The sequence below is a fragment of the Protopterus annectens genome, chromosome 11.part0, assembly GCF_019279795.1.
Source record: "Protopterus annectens isolate FY-2018-M chromosome 11.part0, PAN1.0, whole genome shotgun sequence".
Classification (NCBI taxonomy): domain Eukaryota; kingdom Metazoa; phylum Chordata; order Ceratodontiformes; family Protopteridae; genus Protopterus; species Protopterus annectens.
The window spans coordinates 40,039,779-40,061,211 of record NC_056745.1 but is presented as its reverse complement, the minus strand read 5'-3'; the positions used below and the strand labels follow the sequence as shown (position 1 = coordinate 40,061,211).

The 21,433-nt window shown below is 40.9% G+C and overlaps 1 protein-coding gene across 1 annotated transcript in view; it reads right to left on the bottom strand.

Moving 5' to 3' along the window:
- NELL2 (neural EGFL like 2) overlaps nt 1–21,433 on the bottom strand; it is a gene marked incomplete in the record, with an annotated part of 1,888,857 nt that overhangs the window by 52,404 nt on the left and 1,815,020 nt on the right. Inside the window, 2 exon segments of the mRNA XM_044087166.1 lie at nt 10,745–10,938; nt 18,624–18,767. Of these exon segments, the coding sequence (XP_043943101.1) occupies nt 10,745–10,938; nt 18,624–18,767 (338 nt within the window).

The following is a 21,433-nucleotide window of genomic DNA, read 5'->3' as shown; positions in this document are numbered from 1 at the left end:
GAAGAGATGCAACCATACAGCCAAACTGGAGGCTAAGCTCTCTCAACTCAGTACTGGCGTAACCAGTCAGGAGGAGAAGGAAACCACACTCACTACAATTCCAGTCTCACATAGACCTACCACGACAGCAAAGCAAACACATAAACACACAAAAACATACTCGGAGGCTCTAAATAAAAATCTGCTTAAGCAGCAGAGACCTCCAAAGCAGACACCCAAGCAACCGCTACCTCAAAACAAAACACGTGCAACACATAGCTCACAAAGCCAGTGTGCCGAACAGTCACAGCCCTTAAGGCTAAACAACACACCTGATACACTTGTAATAGGTGACTCTATCGTCAGGCACACTGACGTCCCACTCACCAGGCTGAATAAGGAGAAGGTCATGGTGAGCTACCTGTCGGGCACTAGGATCCACCACATAACACAAGCACTCAGGTCACTCCAAGGCAAGTACAAATATGACTCAGTCATTGTCCATGCTGGTGTGAATGACCTGAGACGTACCTCCCTGGACTACATGAAAAGAGACATAGAGGAGCTCTCTGAGCATGTAGCCCAGGCCGGTATGATCCTGACCTTGAGTAGCATCTTACCCTCACAAAGAATGATGCCACAATATGAAGACAGGATGATCAATTTCAACAATTGGCTTAAGTATTGGTGTCATTCAAAGGGGAACCAATGCCTGTCAGCCTGGGATGACATGCTCAACAAGCCACGATGCTTCACTACGGACGGCTTGCACCTGTCACCTGTGGGCTTTCGGATATTGGCAAAGGCTCTTGCTACCCCCATAGTGCCTTTTTAGGCAAGGCTCAAAACCCACCTCCATAGGTATCACAAGGGATAAGAAACTAAGAGTAATGCTACTCAACGCCAGAAGTCTAAACCTCAAGATGCACGCACTCTAAACTCTCCTTAGCATGGAGAACATCGATATCTGTGCAGTAACAGAAACCTGGTTCAAGGCTCCCGAGAGCACCCCAGCACTACCAGGTTATACCTCATACCATGCTTTTCGGCCCCAAAACTTGGACCAAACCACAAAAGGAGGGGGAGTATCAATATTCGTCAAAGATGCCCACACCTCCAGGTTGGTGGCACAGCACGAAGCATCAGAGACTATCCATGTGCAACTAACAGTGGGTAAAACTGCCTTCCAGTTTATAGCCTGCTACAGACCCTCCCAAACACAGGAACCCCACTTGGCCTTCCTGAGAACAATGGAAAATATGAAGGTCTCTCCAAACACCATTATATTGGGCGACTTCAACTACCCAAACATAGACTGGGAGCATTACTCTAGCTCCAACACCCTAGCCCAAAGGTTCCTAGAATTTATAAACTCAAATGCTATGGAACAACCTGTTACCACTCCCACAAGAGGAGAAAACATATTGGACCTGATCATCATCAACATGGGGATTCTATGCTCCAGACCAGAAGTGTATCCCTCACTGGTAAGATCAGACCATAAACTAATCTGACTGGATATTCACATCCCAACCCCACGCTGTGGCCAGAAAACCACAGTGAAAAACTTCTCTAAAGCAAATTTCACACTCCTCAAAACCGAGGTGGAATCCTTCAAAGCCCCCGGGCATGTGGAAAATATGGCCCAGACTGCAGAATCCTTTATAAACACATTCTATGAACATCTTCAGGAATGCATGGATCATGCAAACCCAAATAAAACCAAGACCCAATCCTCCAAAGGCAGACGTCCTGTCTGGTGGACCCCAGCCATAAACAAACTATACAATAGAAGGAGGAAGCTACTACATGATAGAGCAAAATCGCAAAAAGGGAAGGCATCTCTGATCAGTATTAGCAAAAAACTACGGGCACTCATAAAATCGTCTAAGGCCAGCTTCGAGAGAAAAATTGCACAGGACACTAAGGATAATCACAAGGCTTTCTTTAGTTATGTTAAGAACCTGGGTGGGAATTCCCAGATATGCTCAGAATTAGTCTAAAATTACAAAAAATGCACCAAAGCCACAGACATTGTCAACATCCTAGCTGACAGGTTCAGCGCAAACTTCTCCCCGCCTCCTCACCAAAAGGGCAAATATCTATCCCAGCAGAGTGCTGCCCCCCTGACATCTCAGATGCTCAGGTAAGAGCCGCCCTCTCCAAAGCAAAAAACACAGCATCAATGGGACCAGACGGTGTCCCGGGCTGCATCCTACATGAACTCCAAGAAGAGCTAAACCCAAACCTAAAACTACTGTTCAGTCTCAGCCTTACTACAGGATATGTACCCAAAGAGTGGCGTACAGCAACAGTGGTCCCTCTCCACAAAGGTGGTGCCTCAACAGAGCCTGGAAACTATCGCCCCATAAACCTGACTAGCTTGGTCTGCAAAGCTATGGAAAGGATCATCATGGACCTCATAAATAAAGATATGGGGGACCTACAGACACTGGATCCTACCCAGTTCGGCTTTGTTAAGGGCAGATGCTGCCTCTTAAACCTGGTTGATTTCTTTGAAACAGTCACCAAGGCCATTGACAAGGGGAAGGTGGTCCACACAGCCTACCTGGACCTTGCAAAAGCCTTCAATACAATACCCCACTCGGGCATTATAGATAAGCTCACCAGCTTAAATATAAACCCCTATGTCACTAGATGGGTTGCAAACTGGCTCAAGGACAGAACCCACATGGTTAGAATTGCTGGAGCCATGTCAGACTCCAAACCAGTTACAAGTGGCGTCCCACAAGGCTCAGTCCTGGGACCTCTCTTGTTCGGTATATATTTCTTGGAGGTACAGGCCAACACGGAAGGACTGTGGCTGACCAAGTTCGCAGATGACTGCAAACTGGGCACCATAATAGACTCTCCATTCGACACAAGCATCCTCCAAAAGTGCCTCATAGAAACAGACAACTGGTGCCAGAGCCATGGCCTCATGCTAAATGCCAAAAATGTATAGTCATCCCCTTTGGCAAAATAATGTGCCCACAAATTACCACATAGGTGGTAATCCATTAAGTATGAAAGAAGTAATTAGGGACCTGGGGACCCAAGTTGATAGCAGTCTCTCATTTGACAACCACGTGGCCAAAGTGGTTAGAAAAACATTTTATATAGCCCACCTAATCATGAAGGGATTCACATCTAGGTCATCGTGTCTCTTTACTCATCCCTCATCAGGCCCATAATTGAGTACAATGCCCCTTTTGGGATGTACCTTACCAGACACCTGCAGCAACTGGAAAGACCCCAAAAGTACCTCACCAAGAGGATCAAAGGGCTCAAACAGATGCCATATGCTGCCCAATTAAAAAAACTCCAGCTCTACTCAGTGGCATACCGCCTGCTCAGAGGCGATCTGTGCCTGACGTATAAAGCCATGTCCAACCCGGAATTAATGGACATACTGCACCTCAGAAAATCCAAATCCCATCGAGCTATGCGCTCGAGAAACTTGAACCTCAGGACTGAAATAAATAGGACATGCTGGAGGGACAGATTCATAACCCAGAGGCTCCCTTCACTCTGGAATAAAATCCCAGTCCAGGTTAGGCAGAGTCCCTCATTGACTCTCTTCAAGAGGAATCTTGATGAGTGGATGGGAGATCGTAGGTTTACCCTGGATATCACTTCTGTGTCACTGTTAGACAGAGGCACAGAATACTAACCTCGAAAAAGGGCATAGGAAAATTAATTTAAAATGGGTGGCGAAACCCAAACACACTCTGGCTAGGCTTATAAATTCCCCTTGGGCAGATAGCCTAGTATGAACCTATGAACCTATGAACCTATGTACTCATTTAACTCATACATTTAAATCTCAAAACATTATGTTGTACACACCCACACATGTTCATATGCTCACACACGTGTGCACACACACAAACCACATATACAAGCATGCATGTGCGTGCGTGCGCACACATACACACTCACACACACACACACACACACACACACACACACACACACACACACACACACACACACACACACACACCATTTTTTGTACATTGACCATAGTGTGGGTCTTAATATTTTTGCTGTGCAAGCAAAAACAAAACCATAACATGGAAGGAAGGAAGAAGATCAAGTATTACTGCTAATTTGAAAACTAACCATAATCGTTGTCAGAAAACTCAAGTTGCTTCACATAATTTTGCCTAATCTAATTCTCCAAATGCCATCCTGCTGCATATTGAAACAGACCTTTATAACTGTAGAAATATGCAACTCATACAAAGAGGACAAGAAAAGATACATAAACATTTGTTACAATATAACTCTTCAGTGAAGCACCATCTTGGAATATTATGATGGACTTCAAATTTAGAACCAACACTCATGGATATACAGTGACTGGAAATGTAGTACATGCAGAATTTTTAACACATGCCCTTTAACTCCAGTTAATCAAAAATATATACCATAAAAATCACAAGACATATTAGCATGGCCTATATTTCTAAACACTTTCACTTTGTTAGAAACATTGCCCATCATGTGTTAAACTAGTTAGAGTTAACATAGCATTTCATTCATCTAAATATTTAGGACATTTTAGAATATGAAACTTCCCATAGAATTATCCCTGATCATGTCACTACAATAACTCTGACCTTTAATCATAGTATTTCAACAAATCAATCAGATATAATCAAGAGGCACTCTTAATAAGTTAATCCAATTTTGCCCTGAGGCCCCTGGTCATATTACTGCAAACATTAGCAATCATCTCTCACAGCTCAGTAGCTTCAACCAGCCAAGCCTAGATTCACAGGATGTACAATTTCAGACAAGTTCTGCCTAGCATTTTTATAATTGCTAGTTACCCATGAACCCTCTACAAAATATAATTAATGACCAACTCCCCCCCAGCACACACGCACATATGGCCATGTGAATGAATTCCTTCCTCATGTGAATGACTTCCTCCCTCTGCATTCCAGCGAATGGGCAAAGCACAGACAATGCATACTCTCCCAGATCTCTCCCAGTTCAACAATTTCACAGCCATTATTACCACTTAGGATCTGAAGACACAAACTCCCAGCTTTCCCAGTTCAAAGTGGACGGAAGCCCTTGCAAACTACACAACATGGACTGAGCGAAGATGAACAGCTTGCCCCTTAGCTTACAGCCTCTGTAATCCTTCTATGTGGCACATCTCATTGCTAAGGGTTTTGCATCCAGGAAGAAAGAGGTCATTGTCTCCCTCTACTCTTCCCTCATTAGGCCAATCATTGAGTACAATGCCCCATTTGGCATGTACCTCACTAAACACCTGCAACAACTGGGGAGGCCACAAAAGTACGTCATAAAGAGGATCATAGGCCTTAAACACTTGTCCTATATGGACAGACTCAAAAAACTCCAACTATTCTCTATCCCATATCCCCTACTTAGAGGCAATCTCTGCTTGACTTACAAATCCATGTCTGACCTAGCTCTGTTAGAAATGTTACATCTAAAGAAATCCCAATCCCTCCGCACCACATGCTCCAGAGACCTCAACCTCATTACCACAAACAACAGAACAAGCTGGAGGGACAGGTTCATAACCCAGAGACTGCCCATGCTATGGAATAGACTTCCCATAAATGTCAAACAGAGCACCTCACTGGCCCTCTTCAAAAGAAATCTTGATGAGTGGATGGGAAATAGAAAATTCACCTCAGGGATCACTCCATTGGCTCTTCTCAACAGAGGCACTGGGAACTATGGTTGGGTGGCACAATCCAGGTTAATCCTATGAGCCAGGCTTGTAAAGGATCCAGGGCCATTAGCCTAGTACACACGTATGAACTATGACATGCAAACACAAAGACCTTTGTTGTGCAGTAGTATCTAAGAAACTGTGATCCCCCAGTAATTGCCTTCCTTCCACATTATCTTTTTTTGCAGGCTGCCATAATTGTGACTAAACCTGATCCTTTTTATACGAACTGACAAACTAAATCAAAAACTCTCTCAAGTTATCATTCATCCTATTTACTGCAGATGATGGTATCTATACATGTTCTTAATCGCCAGCAGACTCTTACTGCAGATGATGGCATCTATAGGCCTCCTTAATCGCCAACAGACTCTCAAGAATCCAGACTATTGCTACATCTTAGATTTCACAAATTCCAGAGATTAGTATCCTTCTTCACATTCCAAACTGCTTCTACACCACAAATTACGATTTATTCCACCATCTTCCAAATGGCCATCTTCTGCTCAGTGTACATAATTTGGCTACTCAGCTCCACTGTCTTACTCCTTACAACCACCTGTCTGTCACAAAGGTAATATACAGTCATACTGTGAACCAGGTCTGTGCCTTGTGGAACAAAGACTTGTGTACTACCCTAAAGATCCAAAATCATACCTGCGGAGGTGCTGGAAATGCCATAGGAGGAGGGAGGGAGTGAACAGTTTTTGACAGCTTTCCAGGAATGAGGGAAGGAAAATGCCAGATCCCTAGTGTCCCATGTAAATGAAGACTTGCATGTTCATAATGGCCATACAACCAGGAGATGTGGCCTTGGTGGTCCCAAGTTAATGAGGATAGCTCTAGGGAGCCATGTGTATGTGGGAGCAGAAGCACAGAACTGGGACAGCATAGTGTACCCCAACATGATGCAGATGCTCATGTCAGCTACCAGAGGTGAGGTTTAGCTCTTTAAAAGAAAAACCCAAAGGATGCACACATGCATGTTGGGATACATGACTGTCAACGATGGGGTGAAAGAAGACCAATCAATAGCAAAATATATCAATCAACAAACAGCAGTGAGAAAAAAAATCAAGTCGTTATATCCTTTCAGAAAGTAGCCAAAATCATGGCCAGACAACTCAAACAAACACTTTATTTTACTCTAACCCAACAGTGCACAAAAGGGACGGACCACACTCACTGTAGCACTCAAGATTTTCAGTGACAATTCTGCTTAATAGAATAATGTAAGTAGAAGAAGCTCACATGACTCACACAAACTCATATGACTGTAACTCCTGGCGTAGGGCTCACCCCAGCTCAAAAGCTCAAGTAATTGCAAAACCCGTGTTGGTCTAGTAAAACGTATTACATCATAATTATGATCCAGGATCTTTGTATTTTCTGCTAGTGAACCAACATGACATTTCTTTAATTTAAAGTATCAAATACATACTTAAGAAGTCAGGAAATGGAAGGAGAGGGCACAGACGGACAATGAAGATTAAGAGATGCAAGTACAATGTAATGAAATTATTTTTATCTGATCGATCATATCCTTTCATACCGTGCAACAGAATGTCGATGCATCAACGGCGCTTCAGATGAATAAGATACAAGATAGTAGAGATACGAAGGACAGCTACATACAGGATTTTGTAGTGGCACAACTAACGTGGCACACCACTGATCTTTTCCTTCTAAGGGTCTAATGTTTGTAAAGATTGAATGCTGGTTTAACCTAATACAGGCTTGTATTTTGGGCAGATAATAGCAGTATAAACACCTTGCCGCTGTGTTTAGTTAGAATCTTTAATATCACACTTCAGGATTTGCTCACTGGTGCCTTTTCTGCACTTTAATCTGAGGCATTTGACTCAGTTTCTTACTGTAATTTGCAAGAAGAGACATTATATTCCGGCAGTTAACCACTGCCCTGGTCAATTGTATACAGCTTTAACAAATCTTTATCAATAACTATTTTCACCTGTTATTACTGAAACTGATATTGACAAAAGATCTGTTCTTGGCTCCAATATCTTCTCATGTTTTATAAATGGACAAACAGATGCAAACTTCTGGATAACTATGCAAAATGCAGAAAACTACTCTTAATCCTGGAAAACGTCAAGGCAGTGGTAGTTCCTATCTAGCCATCCTTTATGCAGGATGTTGTCTGTCGGTAGGGACCTGATGGTATAAACATCAGTGATTCAAAACCCTAGTCCAAACTCCATCACGCTGGACAATGACTACCTTTGCTTTGATGCTTTGATGTTATACTGTTTACAACTTCAGTGTGTGAAAGATACCAGCATCTAAAATGTTGTCATTATCTGAGTACACGTGAACATCTCCTCCAATCATAGCATTTAGCCTAGATAAGGTGATAAAATAAATCTAGCACTAAATGAAAATGTGCTGAAATTGCAGAATCATTTCGCAGTTGAAACAACACTAACAAATTCCAGAAGTATCTTGCTATCACAAAGTGAGTAGTGTATTCCTTTTGTATAGGTGATGCTGACTCTGACATAATCAGAAATTCTGCAGCTCTTTGCATTGACCCTGCAGCTGTATATGAAAGCAGTAGCATTTTCAAGAGGCATACACATGAGGAAACAGTTGTTCACTTACAGGTTGAACACATTTTTTTGTACCCCCTGAATGCATGCAAGATGTTTCCTAATATGAAAGAATTGTATAAATCATCTGTATTCAGGTGAACTTAATTCTGTTTACATCTTAAATTTAGGATACTGAAGGTCTCTGATTCTACTTCATCCACTGTTTTCATGCTTTTTAACAAGCTCTGTTTTTATGGAATAAGCATCTTTAAGTGGAGTACAGTAGAAAATGCTCATCAACATAATATATAAAAAGTATAAAAATTAAATGTTAATAATATGTTTATATCATTACGAAGTGATTTTAAGTAGAGCTGACTACAGTAAAATCTGGCATTAATGCAGTATTAGAACAGTGCTGTAAACATAAGGTGATAAATGTCCTTACTTTTTCAATGGCTGTTAAGATGTGTTCACCAGAGTGTTGTACCCTGTGCATGTTCGCATTACTGTCTGCCATACCTGCATTATTTCTCAGTACAGTAGGAGTTACCGTGAATGCCCCCTCAGTGTTTATTCAGCAGTTAACGTGTCTAAATCTGACCTGAACATGGCCACCTGACACAAAGAAACATCTTCAGTTACCCAAATAAATGAATAAGTTACATAGGCTAGCTTATGGTCGACATCTGGTGATAACTTACATAGGCAAGCATATGGCTGTCATCTGATGATAAGTTACACAGGCGAGAATATGGTTGACATCTGATGATAAGTTACACAGGCGAGCATATGGTCGACATCTGGTGATAAGTTACATAGGCTAGCTTATGGTATACATCTGGTGATAAGTTACATAGGCGAGCACATGGTTGACATCTGGTGATAAGTTACATAGGCGAGCATATGGCTAACATCTGGTGATAAGTTACATACGCGAGCATATGGTCGACATCTGGTAATAAATTACATAGGCAAGCATATGGTCGACATCTGGTGATAAGTTACATAGGCGAACATATGGTCGACATCTGGTGATAAGTTACATAGGCAAGCGTATGGTCAACATCTGGTGATAACTTACATAGGCGAGCATATGGTTGACATCTAGTGATAAGTTACATAGGTGAGCATATGTTTGACATCTGGTGATGTTACATAGTAGAGCATATGGTCGATATCTGGTGATACGTTACCTAGGCAAGCATATGGTCGGCATCTGGTGATAGGTTACCTAGGCGAGCATATGATCGACATCTAGTGATAAGTTACCTAGGCAAGCATATGGTCGACATCTGGTGATGAGTTACATAGGCAAGCATATGGTCGACATCCGGTAATAAGTTACATAGGAGAGCATATGGTTGACATCTGGTGATAAGTTACATAGGCGAGCATATGGTTGACATCTGGTGATAAGTTACATAGGTGAGCATATGGTCGACATCATGTGATAAGTTACATAGGCGAGCATATGGTCGACATCTGGTGATGAGTTACATAGGCTAGCATATGGTCAACATCTGGTGATAAGTTACATAGGCTAGCATACTGTTGACATCGGGGGATTATTACCCAAGTAAAATACTAATGAACACAGAACGTGTGCTCTAGCTATTAAGCCAAAGGAAAACTGATGACAGGTGATAGAAGTTCTGTAGTTAGAACAGGAAAGGTGTTTGTTTACTAATGAGGTCATATATAGTCCACCAGTACTGTGCAAACTAAAACTCGAACATAGCTGGAGAAATGGGAATGTTCTTCAGGCTTCTTAACCACATCCTAAAGTATCATCCCAGTGGTACTGCCGATACTGTCCCACTAAGCAATGCTGCTCATGTGCTCTTTACACCTGGCAAAAGGTAATGACCTGTTTGGTGTGCTGATTGTAATGAGTTCTGACTCAATACTTGCTCTCCAATATATAACAATATATTGTGTTAACATGGCATGGAAATATACAAATAAACAGAACAGAGGGGAGATAGCAGGCTGGCCACTTTCTTTTGAGTTCTTGTACTACAGGGACAGCAAAATATGAGTATGTATAGCAGGCCACTCTCTTCAGACCTGCTGACTTTATAGTTACGGGAGATTTATACAAATGTAAAATTATTCTTTCATAAGGATCAGCCCATTTTATGATGATTCTGAAATACCTTTCAAGATAACCAGCTGATACAAAAGACTTTATTAAGGAGTAAGCCAGCCTACATGCATGCATGATTGAAGAAGAAATACATATTCACTGCTCCTTTTACCCATATTATGGTTTGCTTTAAATGGTAATATGTATTTTTTATTATGAGGATTAACATATATTGCTGCATAGAAAAAATGGAATAACATTTCAAAGATTTCATTTTACTGCTCTTATTTTGCTAACTATTTAGGTGCTTTTATATAGGAATCCCACATAATATTCATTGTTATATGACACTGTGCTATGGAAATGAAGAAACAGTATTGTTTTTGGATACATCATAGTTACCTGGCATGAGCAGACGGAACACTTATCATTTTCTAGTACCCATATTTGTCCATCATGTTTAATTTTATTTTCATAGACGCAGTCTCCTGTACAGTTTTTCCCATGAGGACATCGGCAGTCATAGGTACCATCCAAATTAAAGCAAACTGTATCATTGGTACAGCTGTGTCTTCCTGTTTTACATTCATCAATGTCTGTGAAAAGAAAAAAAAAACATACCATATAACACTTTTAGAACACATTTAATTAATAAAGTGTCCCTACTGTAGCCAATATAAATGATTCCCTTCAGAGGTGAACTAATTTATGTATTAGCATCCTAACCTCACTGGACCCATAAAGATACAACGGAAACAACATCCACAAGAGCATAATCTTTCCTGCTTTGTTTAAACTTTTAATGAAATGCATCTAAATGGAATTTATTTTTCAATTAATTACCTCACCTCTTTTGCTGCAAATGAATATGATGGCAGCTGAGACTTTCTAGTGTAACTGTATGTAACACTTTAAATTGAATAATGAGAATTAGTGATCTGGATTACTTAACTAGAAATGTAATTCCACTACTTAGAAATAAATAGTAAAGGAAACTGTATAAGTGTTACTGTTGTCCACTGCTGTGTTGTATGAATGATGGAATCCTTACACAAAAGGAGTAAGACAGTGCATCTCATGAGTGTGGTTTGAAAGCTCCTTATATGCAGGAGCAGCCTTAGCTCAATTGGTGCCCTATGCAAAAAGGCTCTACAGTGCCCCCCCCACACCACCCAGTGCCCCCATCCTGGTCTACCTACACCAAATAAATACTGGAAAAGTGCCCCTGCTAGAGCGGTGCTGTAGGCAGCCACCTAGTTAGCCTATGCCTAAGGCCGGCTATGCTTTTATGATTAATTACAGCAAACAGTGAGACAAATGAAAACCGAAAGGTTCCTGATTAAAATGGTGAGCAACAGATACAGACACACACAGACATGTGTATATATATATATATATATATATATATATATATATATATATATATATATATATATATATATATACATATAGATGCACACACACACACACACACACACACACACACACATATATATATATATATGGATTCACTTCATAACACTGAAACTTCAAAATACTGAAAATGACAAAACTTCATAATACTGAAGACCAAAATACTGAAAGCTCAAAATACTGAATACTCAAAATACTGAAACTCAAAATACTGAAAACATATTATGCGTAAACTCAGCTTAAACAACATAAATCATAACAATTTCTACCAAATATATGCAGGGGGGCAAGCCCCCCTGCACCCCCCATGTGGGGGGTGCAGCCCCCCACACCCCCTGCTAATTAAATATATCAACTCCAAGATTGCACATATGCAAATATATATGCAAATAATATAAATTATAAATATTATAATATAAATATTAAATATGCAATTTAAATATACATATATATATATATATGTGTGTGTGTGTGTGTGTGTGTGTGTATAGTGTATATATATATATATATATATATATATATATATATATATATATATATATATATATATATATATATATATGTCTACTCAATTAACTTTAAACTTATTCTTTCCTCCTCCCACCTTCTGCAGGATGCTATCTGATGACATCACTACCTGCACCCAGTCCGTTTGTTTCATGGGATAGTACTCAGTCACCCTGTGCTACTCAAGAGCCCTAGGGCCACTTGTTCCTGCCCTGGAAACACTGCTGGCCCATCCATTTACCTAGAGGCCAGAGGCAGTTATTAATCAATGGCAGCTGTGAGGCCTGTACCACAGCCTTCCCTTCCTTCTCCTACACTGCATATGGACTCCTCATGGCTGTTTTGACTGGGAGGAGAAAGCGTGCATATTTCCACACTTGTGTCATTTTTCCAAGCATGTCAGAGATACCCTGCCTGAAAGCATAAGGCAACACAGCCAGCAGGAGCAAGTGAACGACCAGGCACTGCTAGGTGTTACTAATGCAGTGTGCATGGCAGCCTGCCTCCCACAAAAATGAGCAGGTTATGGCATTGGCTACATAAGCTCACCCTTCCTCACCCACTCCCTCAGACACTGTTGCCACTAGTCAACCATAGTCAGGGGGTTATCCATCTATGGCAGGGGGCTTGGCAGACTGTAAATGTGTTTGAGTTAAAAGTAGTGATTACTGCAGCCTTGGAGATAAATAGTGCAAACAAGGTTAGTTAAAACAGTTTTGCGCATGTTTAAACTATGACACACTACAGACATGGCGTAGACATGTTTAGAACAATGCATCATTTTAAATGCATAACGGAATCTTATGCAAGATAAACTGTAAACTAATGTAGTAATAACTGTACACAATTTGTTCACATTAACTCAGCATACAGTGCTGCATTCTTTACATTTTGCCACCATATTCAGAAGATGAAATGCAGGCACATTCCTAAAGGGCAGTATTGCATTACAGAATAAGTAATGTTGTAGTTAAAGCTGTTCCTGTCTTCATATAGCTGTGTGAAACAGTAAGACAAGGGATTTTACATTTAATAGCCTTTGTGGAACAGCATGTGCAGGCAGCTACATAGCTCATGCAGATAACGTTCCACCAAATAAACATAATGAATAAATAACATTAAGCACACAGGTGATGGGGGTCCTTAGCTGGGTGATTAGGTATCTGCAGCTCACCATACATAGTGAAACTACCAAAAGTGAAGATTAATACAGCAGATATCTATTCACAGAACTAGACTCTTCTGTGACTACACCCTCTGCATATTGGCAGAAGCAAGAGCAGGAATGGTGACATAATGGATCAGTGATTAAGATTTCTTTTTTTTTACCGCTGCATGGTCTGTGGTTCAATCCTGTCCTCTAATCACTGTCTCTGTGGAGTCTACATGCTATCCTTGTACCTGGGTGTGTTTTCTTTTGGTAACAAAGGTTCTTCCCATACCCAAAAAGATATGTTACCTGAGTGCCTGCTCTCCACTGCTTTATTTTTTTCTGTTACTCTACACCACTAAGGTTTCAGTAGAAGTATTTAGATCTTTTGCATAGTTGAGTTAGTGTAAAAGTATTAAAATGCCTTAACCTAGGGATTGTGTCAAGAAGAAAGAACTCTGGAAGTTTATTTAATGCTAATTGGTATTGATGAGATATTAGTAGATCCTGTAGAACAGTCTAGTAACTTAGTGAGTGTCATTAATGAGACACAGTTGTACCATGAGGCTCAAAGATCCATAAGCATACAAGATAGGGTCTTGATCAATATAGGAATTAGCAGAGTGACCATTAATCTCAGAAAACATTCTCCACTGACATAGCTTAGTGGTTGGTGTGTGCTAAATGTGGCTAGTGCTTGTATTATGTGGCTTACAGATTCAGGAGGGCTTTCATGCATAAAGGCCTAGTCTTGTGGCTGGATCAGTGCCAAAGGTGGACGGAGGTGGACGGAGGTTATAGTAAGTGTCTCTTATAAATCATAAGCTCAGTCAAAAGGACTTTACTGCTTACAGTGCAAGCCAAAGTGTCTCTCAGATACTGGTTAATATTCCCAATAATCGAACCTTTGTGGATAGATGAGCACCAGAGGAAGATAGCAGTTTTGCACAATTGAATAAACATAGTAAGGAGGGCTTCAGTGCTTAGAATGATGGCCAGAGTATTCCTTTTCTATTAGTTAATCACCCACTACAACATAAACGAGTGGCTTGTGGAGTACTGAAGTCCTCGCTGCAGTTATTCCACATTTGTGGCAATCCTCTCCCTGTATGCCGTCTAAAACTGAATACAGTTAATCTGTATGAGATTGAAGCAGTGAAGCATGCAAACGCCGAATAACACTGTTGTCTTGTGAATGTCCACTTCACTATAAGCAGCACAATATCCTGTTAGCCCAGGTCACAGCTCTTTGTGGTTGTGTATGATGGTCAAATGTTTCAAAAAACACAACTCCTAAATCTTCCCTGCCCACTGACTTAAATTCCACCTGTCTTTCTTCAACCAATTGTTCTTCCTTACCTTATAGAATCAGATGTATCACCCTAGATTTATCTCAATTAAAAATTGCATTTCTTCCTCTATACTCAGCCAAACAATCTCCTTAAATAGCTCTTTAGTCCCTTCTGTCTGTCCACCAAAGATATCTTTACCTTACTGCCATTATCAAAAAAGCTGAGTAAATTTTATTTACCCCTTTGACATCATATATGAGTGTATTATGCCTCAAGATCAAATTCTGAGCTATCCCGCTTGCTGCTGCCTTTTCACTAAAAGAAAAATGTTTCACAATTACCCCCTGCCTCTGTTTTCTAATTAACTTAATACCTGCGTAAGGATTGCATTGCTTCAAATTCTAAGACCTCCACTTTGCCTGCAAATCAGATCAGGTATCCAGTTTTCTGTAGCAAAGTCAGATAGCTGTAGCAGGACAGCTTGGTCAGCAAGATTTAAGGTAATGCTCTGGCCATATATGAGAACCTTCTTTCCTCTCAAATTGCAGTGGCTGTCCTAATTAAAAACAATTTTGCCATTTGAATTTAATTTCATTTTGAAATAAAACTATTCAGTGTTGCTATATTTACCTTTGTAAATAAAAAGTGTCACCTGGCAAGTGATTAGTCTGAAAATGCTAAGGGGTCACCGACAGCAGTAACACTGAAGGTGAATCATAAAGAGAGAGCTGTTCTACAGGGGTCAATATCAGAATGTCAAACAGAACTACAAGACGTGTGGAATGGTAAGAGAAATCAAGGAAAGTATTGTCTTACGAGGGAAAGCCCCCTTCACCCCATCCTCTTTATAAGGAAAGCCCCCTTCACCCCGTCCTCTTTATAAGGGAAGCCCCCTTCACCCCATCCTCTTTATAAGGGAAGCCCCCTTCACCCCGTCCTGTTTATAAGGGAAGGCTCCTTCACCCCATCTTTTTATAACGGAAAGCCCCCTTCACCCCATCCTCTTTATAAGGGAAGCCCCCTTCACCCCGTCCTGTTTATAAGGAAAGGCTCCTTCACCCCATCTTTTTATAAGGGAAAGCCCCCTTCACCCCGTCCTCTTTATAAGGGAAGATCCCTTCACCCCATCCTCTTTATAAGGGAAGCCCCCTTCAACCCATCCTCTTTATAAGGGAAGCCCCCTTCACCCCGTCCTGTTTATAAGGGAAGGCTCCTTCACCCATTCTTTTTATAAGGGAAAGCCCCCTTCACCCTGTTCTGTTTATAAGGGAAGGCTCCTTCACCCCATCTTTTTATAAGGGAAAGCCCCCTTCACCCCGTCCTCTTTATAACGGAAGGCTCCTTCACCCCATCTTTTTATAAGGGAAAGCCCCCTTCACCCCATCCTGTTTCTAAGGGAAGGCTCCTTCACCCCATCTTTTTATAAGGGAAAGCCCCCTTCACCCCGTCCTGTTTATAAGGGAAGGCTCCTTCACCCCATCTTTTTATAAGGGAAAGCCCCCTTCACCCCGTCCTCTTTAGAAGGGAAGGCTCCTTCACCCCATCTTTTTAAAAGGGAAAGCCCCCTTCACCCCATCCTCTTTATAAGGGAAGCCCCCTTCACCCCATCCTCTTTATAAGGGAAGTCCCCTTCACCTCGTCCTGTTTATAAGGAAAGGCTCCTTCACCCCATCTTTTTATAAGGGAAAGCCCCCTTCACCCCATCCTCTTTATAAGGGAAGCCCCCTTCACCCCGTCCTCTTTATAAGGGAATCCCCCTTCACCCCGTCCTGTTTATAAGGGGAGGCTTCTTCACCCCATCTTTTAATAAGGGAAAGCCCCCTACACCCCGTCCTGTTTATAAGGGAAGGCTCCTTCACCCCATCTTTTTATAAGGGAAAGCCCCCTTCACCCCGTCCTGTTTATAAGGGAAGGCTCCTTCACCCCATCTTTTTATAAGGGAAAGCCCCCTTCACCCCATCCTCTTTATAAGGGAAGCCCCCTTCACCCCGTCCTCTTTATAAGGGAAGCCCCCTTCACCCCGTCCTGTTTATAAGGAAAGGCTCCTTCACCCCATCTTTTTATAAGGGAAAGCCCCCTTCACCCCGTCCTCTTTATAAGGGAAGCCCCCTTCACCCCGTCCTCTTCATAGGGGAAGCCCCCTTCACCCCATCCTGTTTATATGGGAAGGCTCCTTCACCCCATCTTTTTATAAGGGAAAGCCCCCTTCACCCCGTCCTGTTTATAAGGGAAGGCTCCTTCACCCCATCTTTTTATAAGGGAAAGCCCCCTTCACCCCGTCCTGTTTATAAGGGAAGGCTCCTTCACCCCATCTTTTTATAAGGGAAAGCCCCCTTCACCCCGTTTTGTTTATAAGGGAAGGCTCCTTCACCCCATCTTTTTATAAGGGAAAGCCCCCTTCACCCCATCCTCTTTATAAGGGAAGGCTCCTTCACCCCATCTTTTTATAAGGGAAAGCCCCCTTCACCCCATCCTCTTTATAAGGGAAGGCTCCTTCACCCCATCTTTTTATAAGGGAAAGCCCCCTTCACCCCATCCTGTTTATAAGGAAAGGTTCCTTCACCCCATCTTTTTATAAGGGAAAGCCCCCTTCACCCCGTCCTGTTTATAAGGGAAGGCTCCTTCACCCCATTTTTTTATAAGGGAAAGCCCCCTTCACCCCATGTTACAGGATGAGTTGGAGGCAGTTGCTGTGTTACTGAATTCCGGTCTCACCTGGACACCCAGCTACTATCATTACAATCCTCACGAGGGAAAATCAGTTTAGAAGATTGAAGAATGGATGGTTAGATGCATTTATGTGGTATTTATCCCTGCCTTTAGAGCTGAAAAGTGACCGAGAAGGATTAGTTCACTTGCAAAACTGACAAGTAAATAACTAAAGACAGGTTGCCTGTTTAATACATTGAGTAGTACGTTGCTTCCAGCCATATTCACTTCAAATAAACATGCTGCCAGATAGTTTGGCTTTTATAGCATCATGTTCCTATACATGGTGGGAAAGAAAAGGGGTTAGATTATTGATTAGAGCTATTTTTAAACAATTCTCTACAGAGCAGCAGAATTGTTTTTTTCTGTTCAGGAAGTAAAAAGTGAAGGCAGTATGTAGCTTTACTTGAAATTTCCTTGTCAGGATTGTCTCTGATGAAGCTCAGTTTCCTCTAGGTAATGCATGAATGCCTACATCATAAAAAATCATGTAAAAATCAATTAACATAATAGGACTGTAGTTTGTATCAAAGATCTTCAGGTGTACAAGGAACAAATATGCTGGGGGGTTCAGTTGATGAGATGGGTCTATATTATATAGAGGAAAAATCAAAACGTTGAATGCTCACATGAGCGTAAATGCAAAAATTCGAAATCGCTATTGTGAGAGGCTGCACCCCCACACTACCCGCTAAATATATATTCCAACTCTGAGATCACACTACAGTGAGGAAATGGCAAGTATTCTGATCCTCACTGTACTGCGATCCAAAAAAATAAATATCGAGTTCCTGCATTTACGCTCCTGTGAGAGTTCAACATTTTGACTTTTTGTCACTCTAAAGTAGACCCGACGAGACTATCTAGGGGAATACCTTGCCAAATTAATTAGAAGGAAGGTGAAAGATTGACATACAAACACTGACAATGTTAACACAAAAAAGGACTAGATGACACAAGTATCCACTTGTAAGGCAAAGGTAGACAGGAAAAAATCATCAGGTAAACATTAACATTTATGTATAACAGGTAGAAATGAGAAATCAAATAAGGGAAGAGCATTTCCCATTACACAAATTGTGCATCTTTAAAGAATGTTTAAGTGTTTACTATTTATTAATGCACTGACCTGCATAAGGAATTTCCTACTTAATTATTTGAAATAGATTGTCGTTAGGGTATTAAAACCTATCTAGTCCTGAGGACTGACCTTCACAAGAGTCTCCATTTGGTGTAAACATGCCGTTGTCACGGTACCCATCTCGGCACTCACAGTGATACCATCCAGGAAGGTTAATGCAAGTCGCTCGATTATCATCACACTGAACAAAGCCTTCCAAGCATTCATCAATGTCTGTGAAAGAAAAAAGGGACGAAGAAGGAATTAATATATTTTATAACCAGAGAACTAAACTTACAAAGACCTCAGCATAACAAGTATTCATATCTAGGCAACTTGTAACATTAAAGTCACAGTTAATGTGACTTACCCATCACAAGAAGTGAAACCGAATACTTATTTTGTAAATAAATACTTTCTTTAATAACGCTACACACTTCCTCTTGCAATGCTGTTTTTCATTCGATAATACTTACAAAGTATTTCTGTGTAAACAGAAATAAGATAGTACAGTCACTTGGGAAAATGCAAAAGTAGTAATAAATATTAAAATTACACCAACATTATTTTAAAGTACAAATATTAACATGTGTCTCCTTACATGCAATCATACAAAAGCACTACATTTATATATTGTTTCCATGTTGCAATAGTGCTGGGTCTACTTGAAAAAAGAAAAAAGTAATTGTTTAATTCAGCTGAATTAACATGCATATTCTCAGCATGTTACTGCATGAGTATTGATGGTTTTAATTTGTCAGTAACAAATTGTGCATTTAAATCTTCAACAGTGATTAACAATGTCATACATTGACAACTAGTAGATACTCATAACATGCCTATAGTTTGCAGAGTCACAGTTCTCTTGCAGACATCCATTATGTTATCCATTGGATCATGCGGTAAAACTTCAGTGATATACTTTGAGACTATTTCTGCTGACTTGCATAGTATAACAAAAGTGTTATGAGAGTACAGGTTGTAGGTGTGTAAACAGCACATCAGCTTACATACTAACCAGCAGGGGGTAGGTGTGACACCCCAGCACTGACTCAGTAATCAAGGAGCCGCAATCCTTACCACTGGCAACAGTGGGGGATGTACACACTGGGAGGATGACAAGTACACACACAGTAAAGTGTAATTTCCCTTAAGACCACATAGAGACCACACTCCGTCTGGGGCTGGTTTCTCCCTTTTTCTCCAGATCCTCACTAAGATTTCCCACTGGCACAGCTATAGAGTTGAGATCTCAGCTGAGTGACCAGGCCAAGACCTCCAGCACCCTCTCTCTCCAACCAGTGCTTCATGTCCCTACCCAAGTGGCTGATACACACACACGTAGAGGTTTGATTTACACACACACACACACACACACACACACACACACACACACACACACACACACACACACACACACACACACACACACACACACACACACACACACACACACACACACACACACGCACACACACACACGCACACACACACACACACACAGACACACACACACACACACACACACACACACACACACACACACACACACACACACACACACACACACACACACACACACCGATTCACTAAATATGCCCCCTTCTGTCCAGACTATAAAGTAGTTTTGCATGCCATCAGTCAGTCCTTATCAGCTACTTTAAGGTCCTTAACAAAGGGTTTCCAATCCTACTGTGTAATGTTACTATTAATCCAAATGGTAGTTTGACCAACAGCAAGGCTATTAGGAGTGGCCTGAACTGTATCACCAAACAGATATGCAAGTACTCTCAGAGCTTAAATATGTCTCATAAATATCAGCCACAATAATGGGTTACAATATATGTAATAATAAATAATAAAATAACAAGAAAATACTCAGTAAATCAAGACAGTAACTTCAGAGTTCAAAATCACATGAAATATTTAAAACAACATTGCAGGACAGTTTCAAATAAAATACAGAAAACATCTAAACTAATATTTACTATATTTCTAACTATATCTAAAAGAATTACTGTACCCTAGACTTACTTATTTATAGCAAGGCAAGAAAGATGTGGTGAGTGGGTTTTCCCAGTTGATGCTGCCAGGTCAAAGGCAAAATGCAAAATGCACTGTCTCTTTCACAGAGTTCTTAAATTAATATCTCAAATATTGCTGCTGGGATACTTGCAGGATGATATCACTTTTTTCATCTGATTATCCCAGTTGAAAACCCCCACTGGTAAAACTCCCAGCATTTAGCATCTCCCTGTGAAAAATACATAGCCCTCAGATCTTTTGGAAAATGGTGGAAATTGTAAAATAATTTACATTCCTCCACATGTAAAGACAATATAAAAAACTTCTAGTTCTAGACATTATGTCTGTTACTGCACTGAAACTGAGAGATAACATCTTTTGTTTATGACCCAGCTATACAGTAACTTAACCTCAATCATTCTTCTCAAGTTTTGCAAGTTAATCTCCTGTGTTTCAGTGACCCCTGTTAAACAGTTACAATAGTGTATAAAATATCTCTTCAGCACACATCTATACAATATGACATACAGTTCTAATACATTTGTAACACAGGCATATGAATCATGTTGCTATTCACAAATGACACACAACCACATACAAAATTCCAGATAGCTGGGCTGGCAGTATCTCCTTCTGCCACACTTCTATATAAATCATATTAACATTCACAAATGACATATAATTATTTACAAAATTCCAGACAGGCTGGCAAAGTTTCCTTTTGTGACAGTGGGTGTGTACACAGTGCATTAGCTTACACATGAACCAACAGGTGGTAGGTGTGTACATAATGCATTAGCTTACACACTAACCAGCAGGTGATAGGTGTGTACACAGCTCATTAGCTTACACACTAACCAATAGGTGGTAGGTGT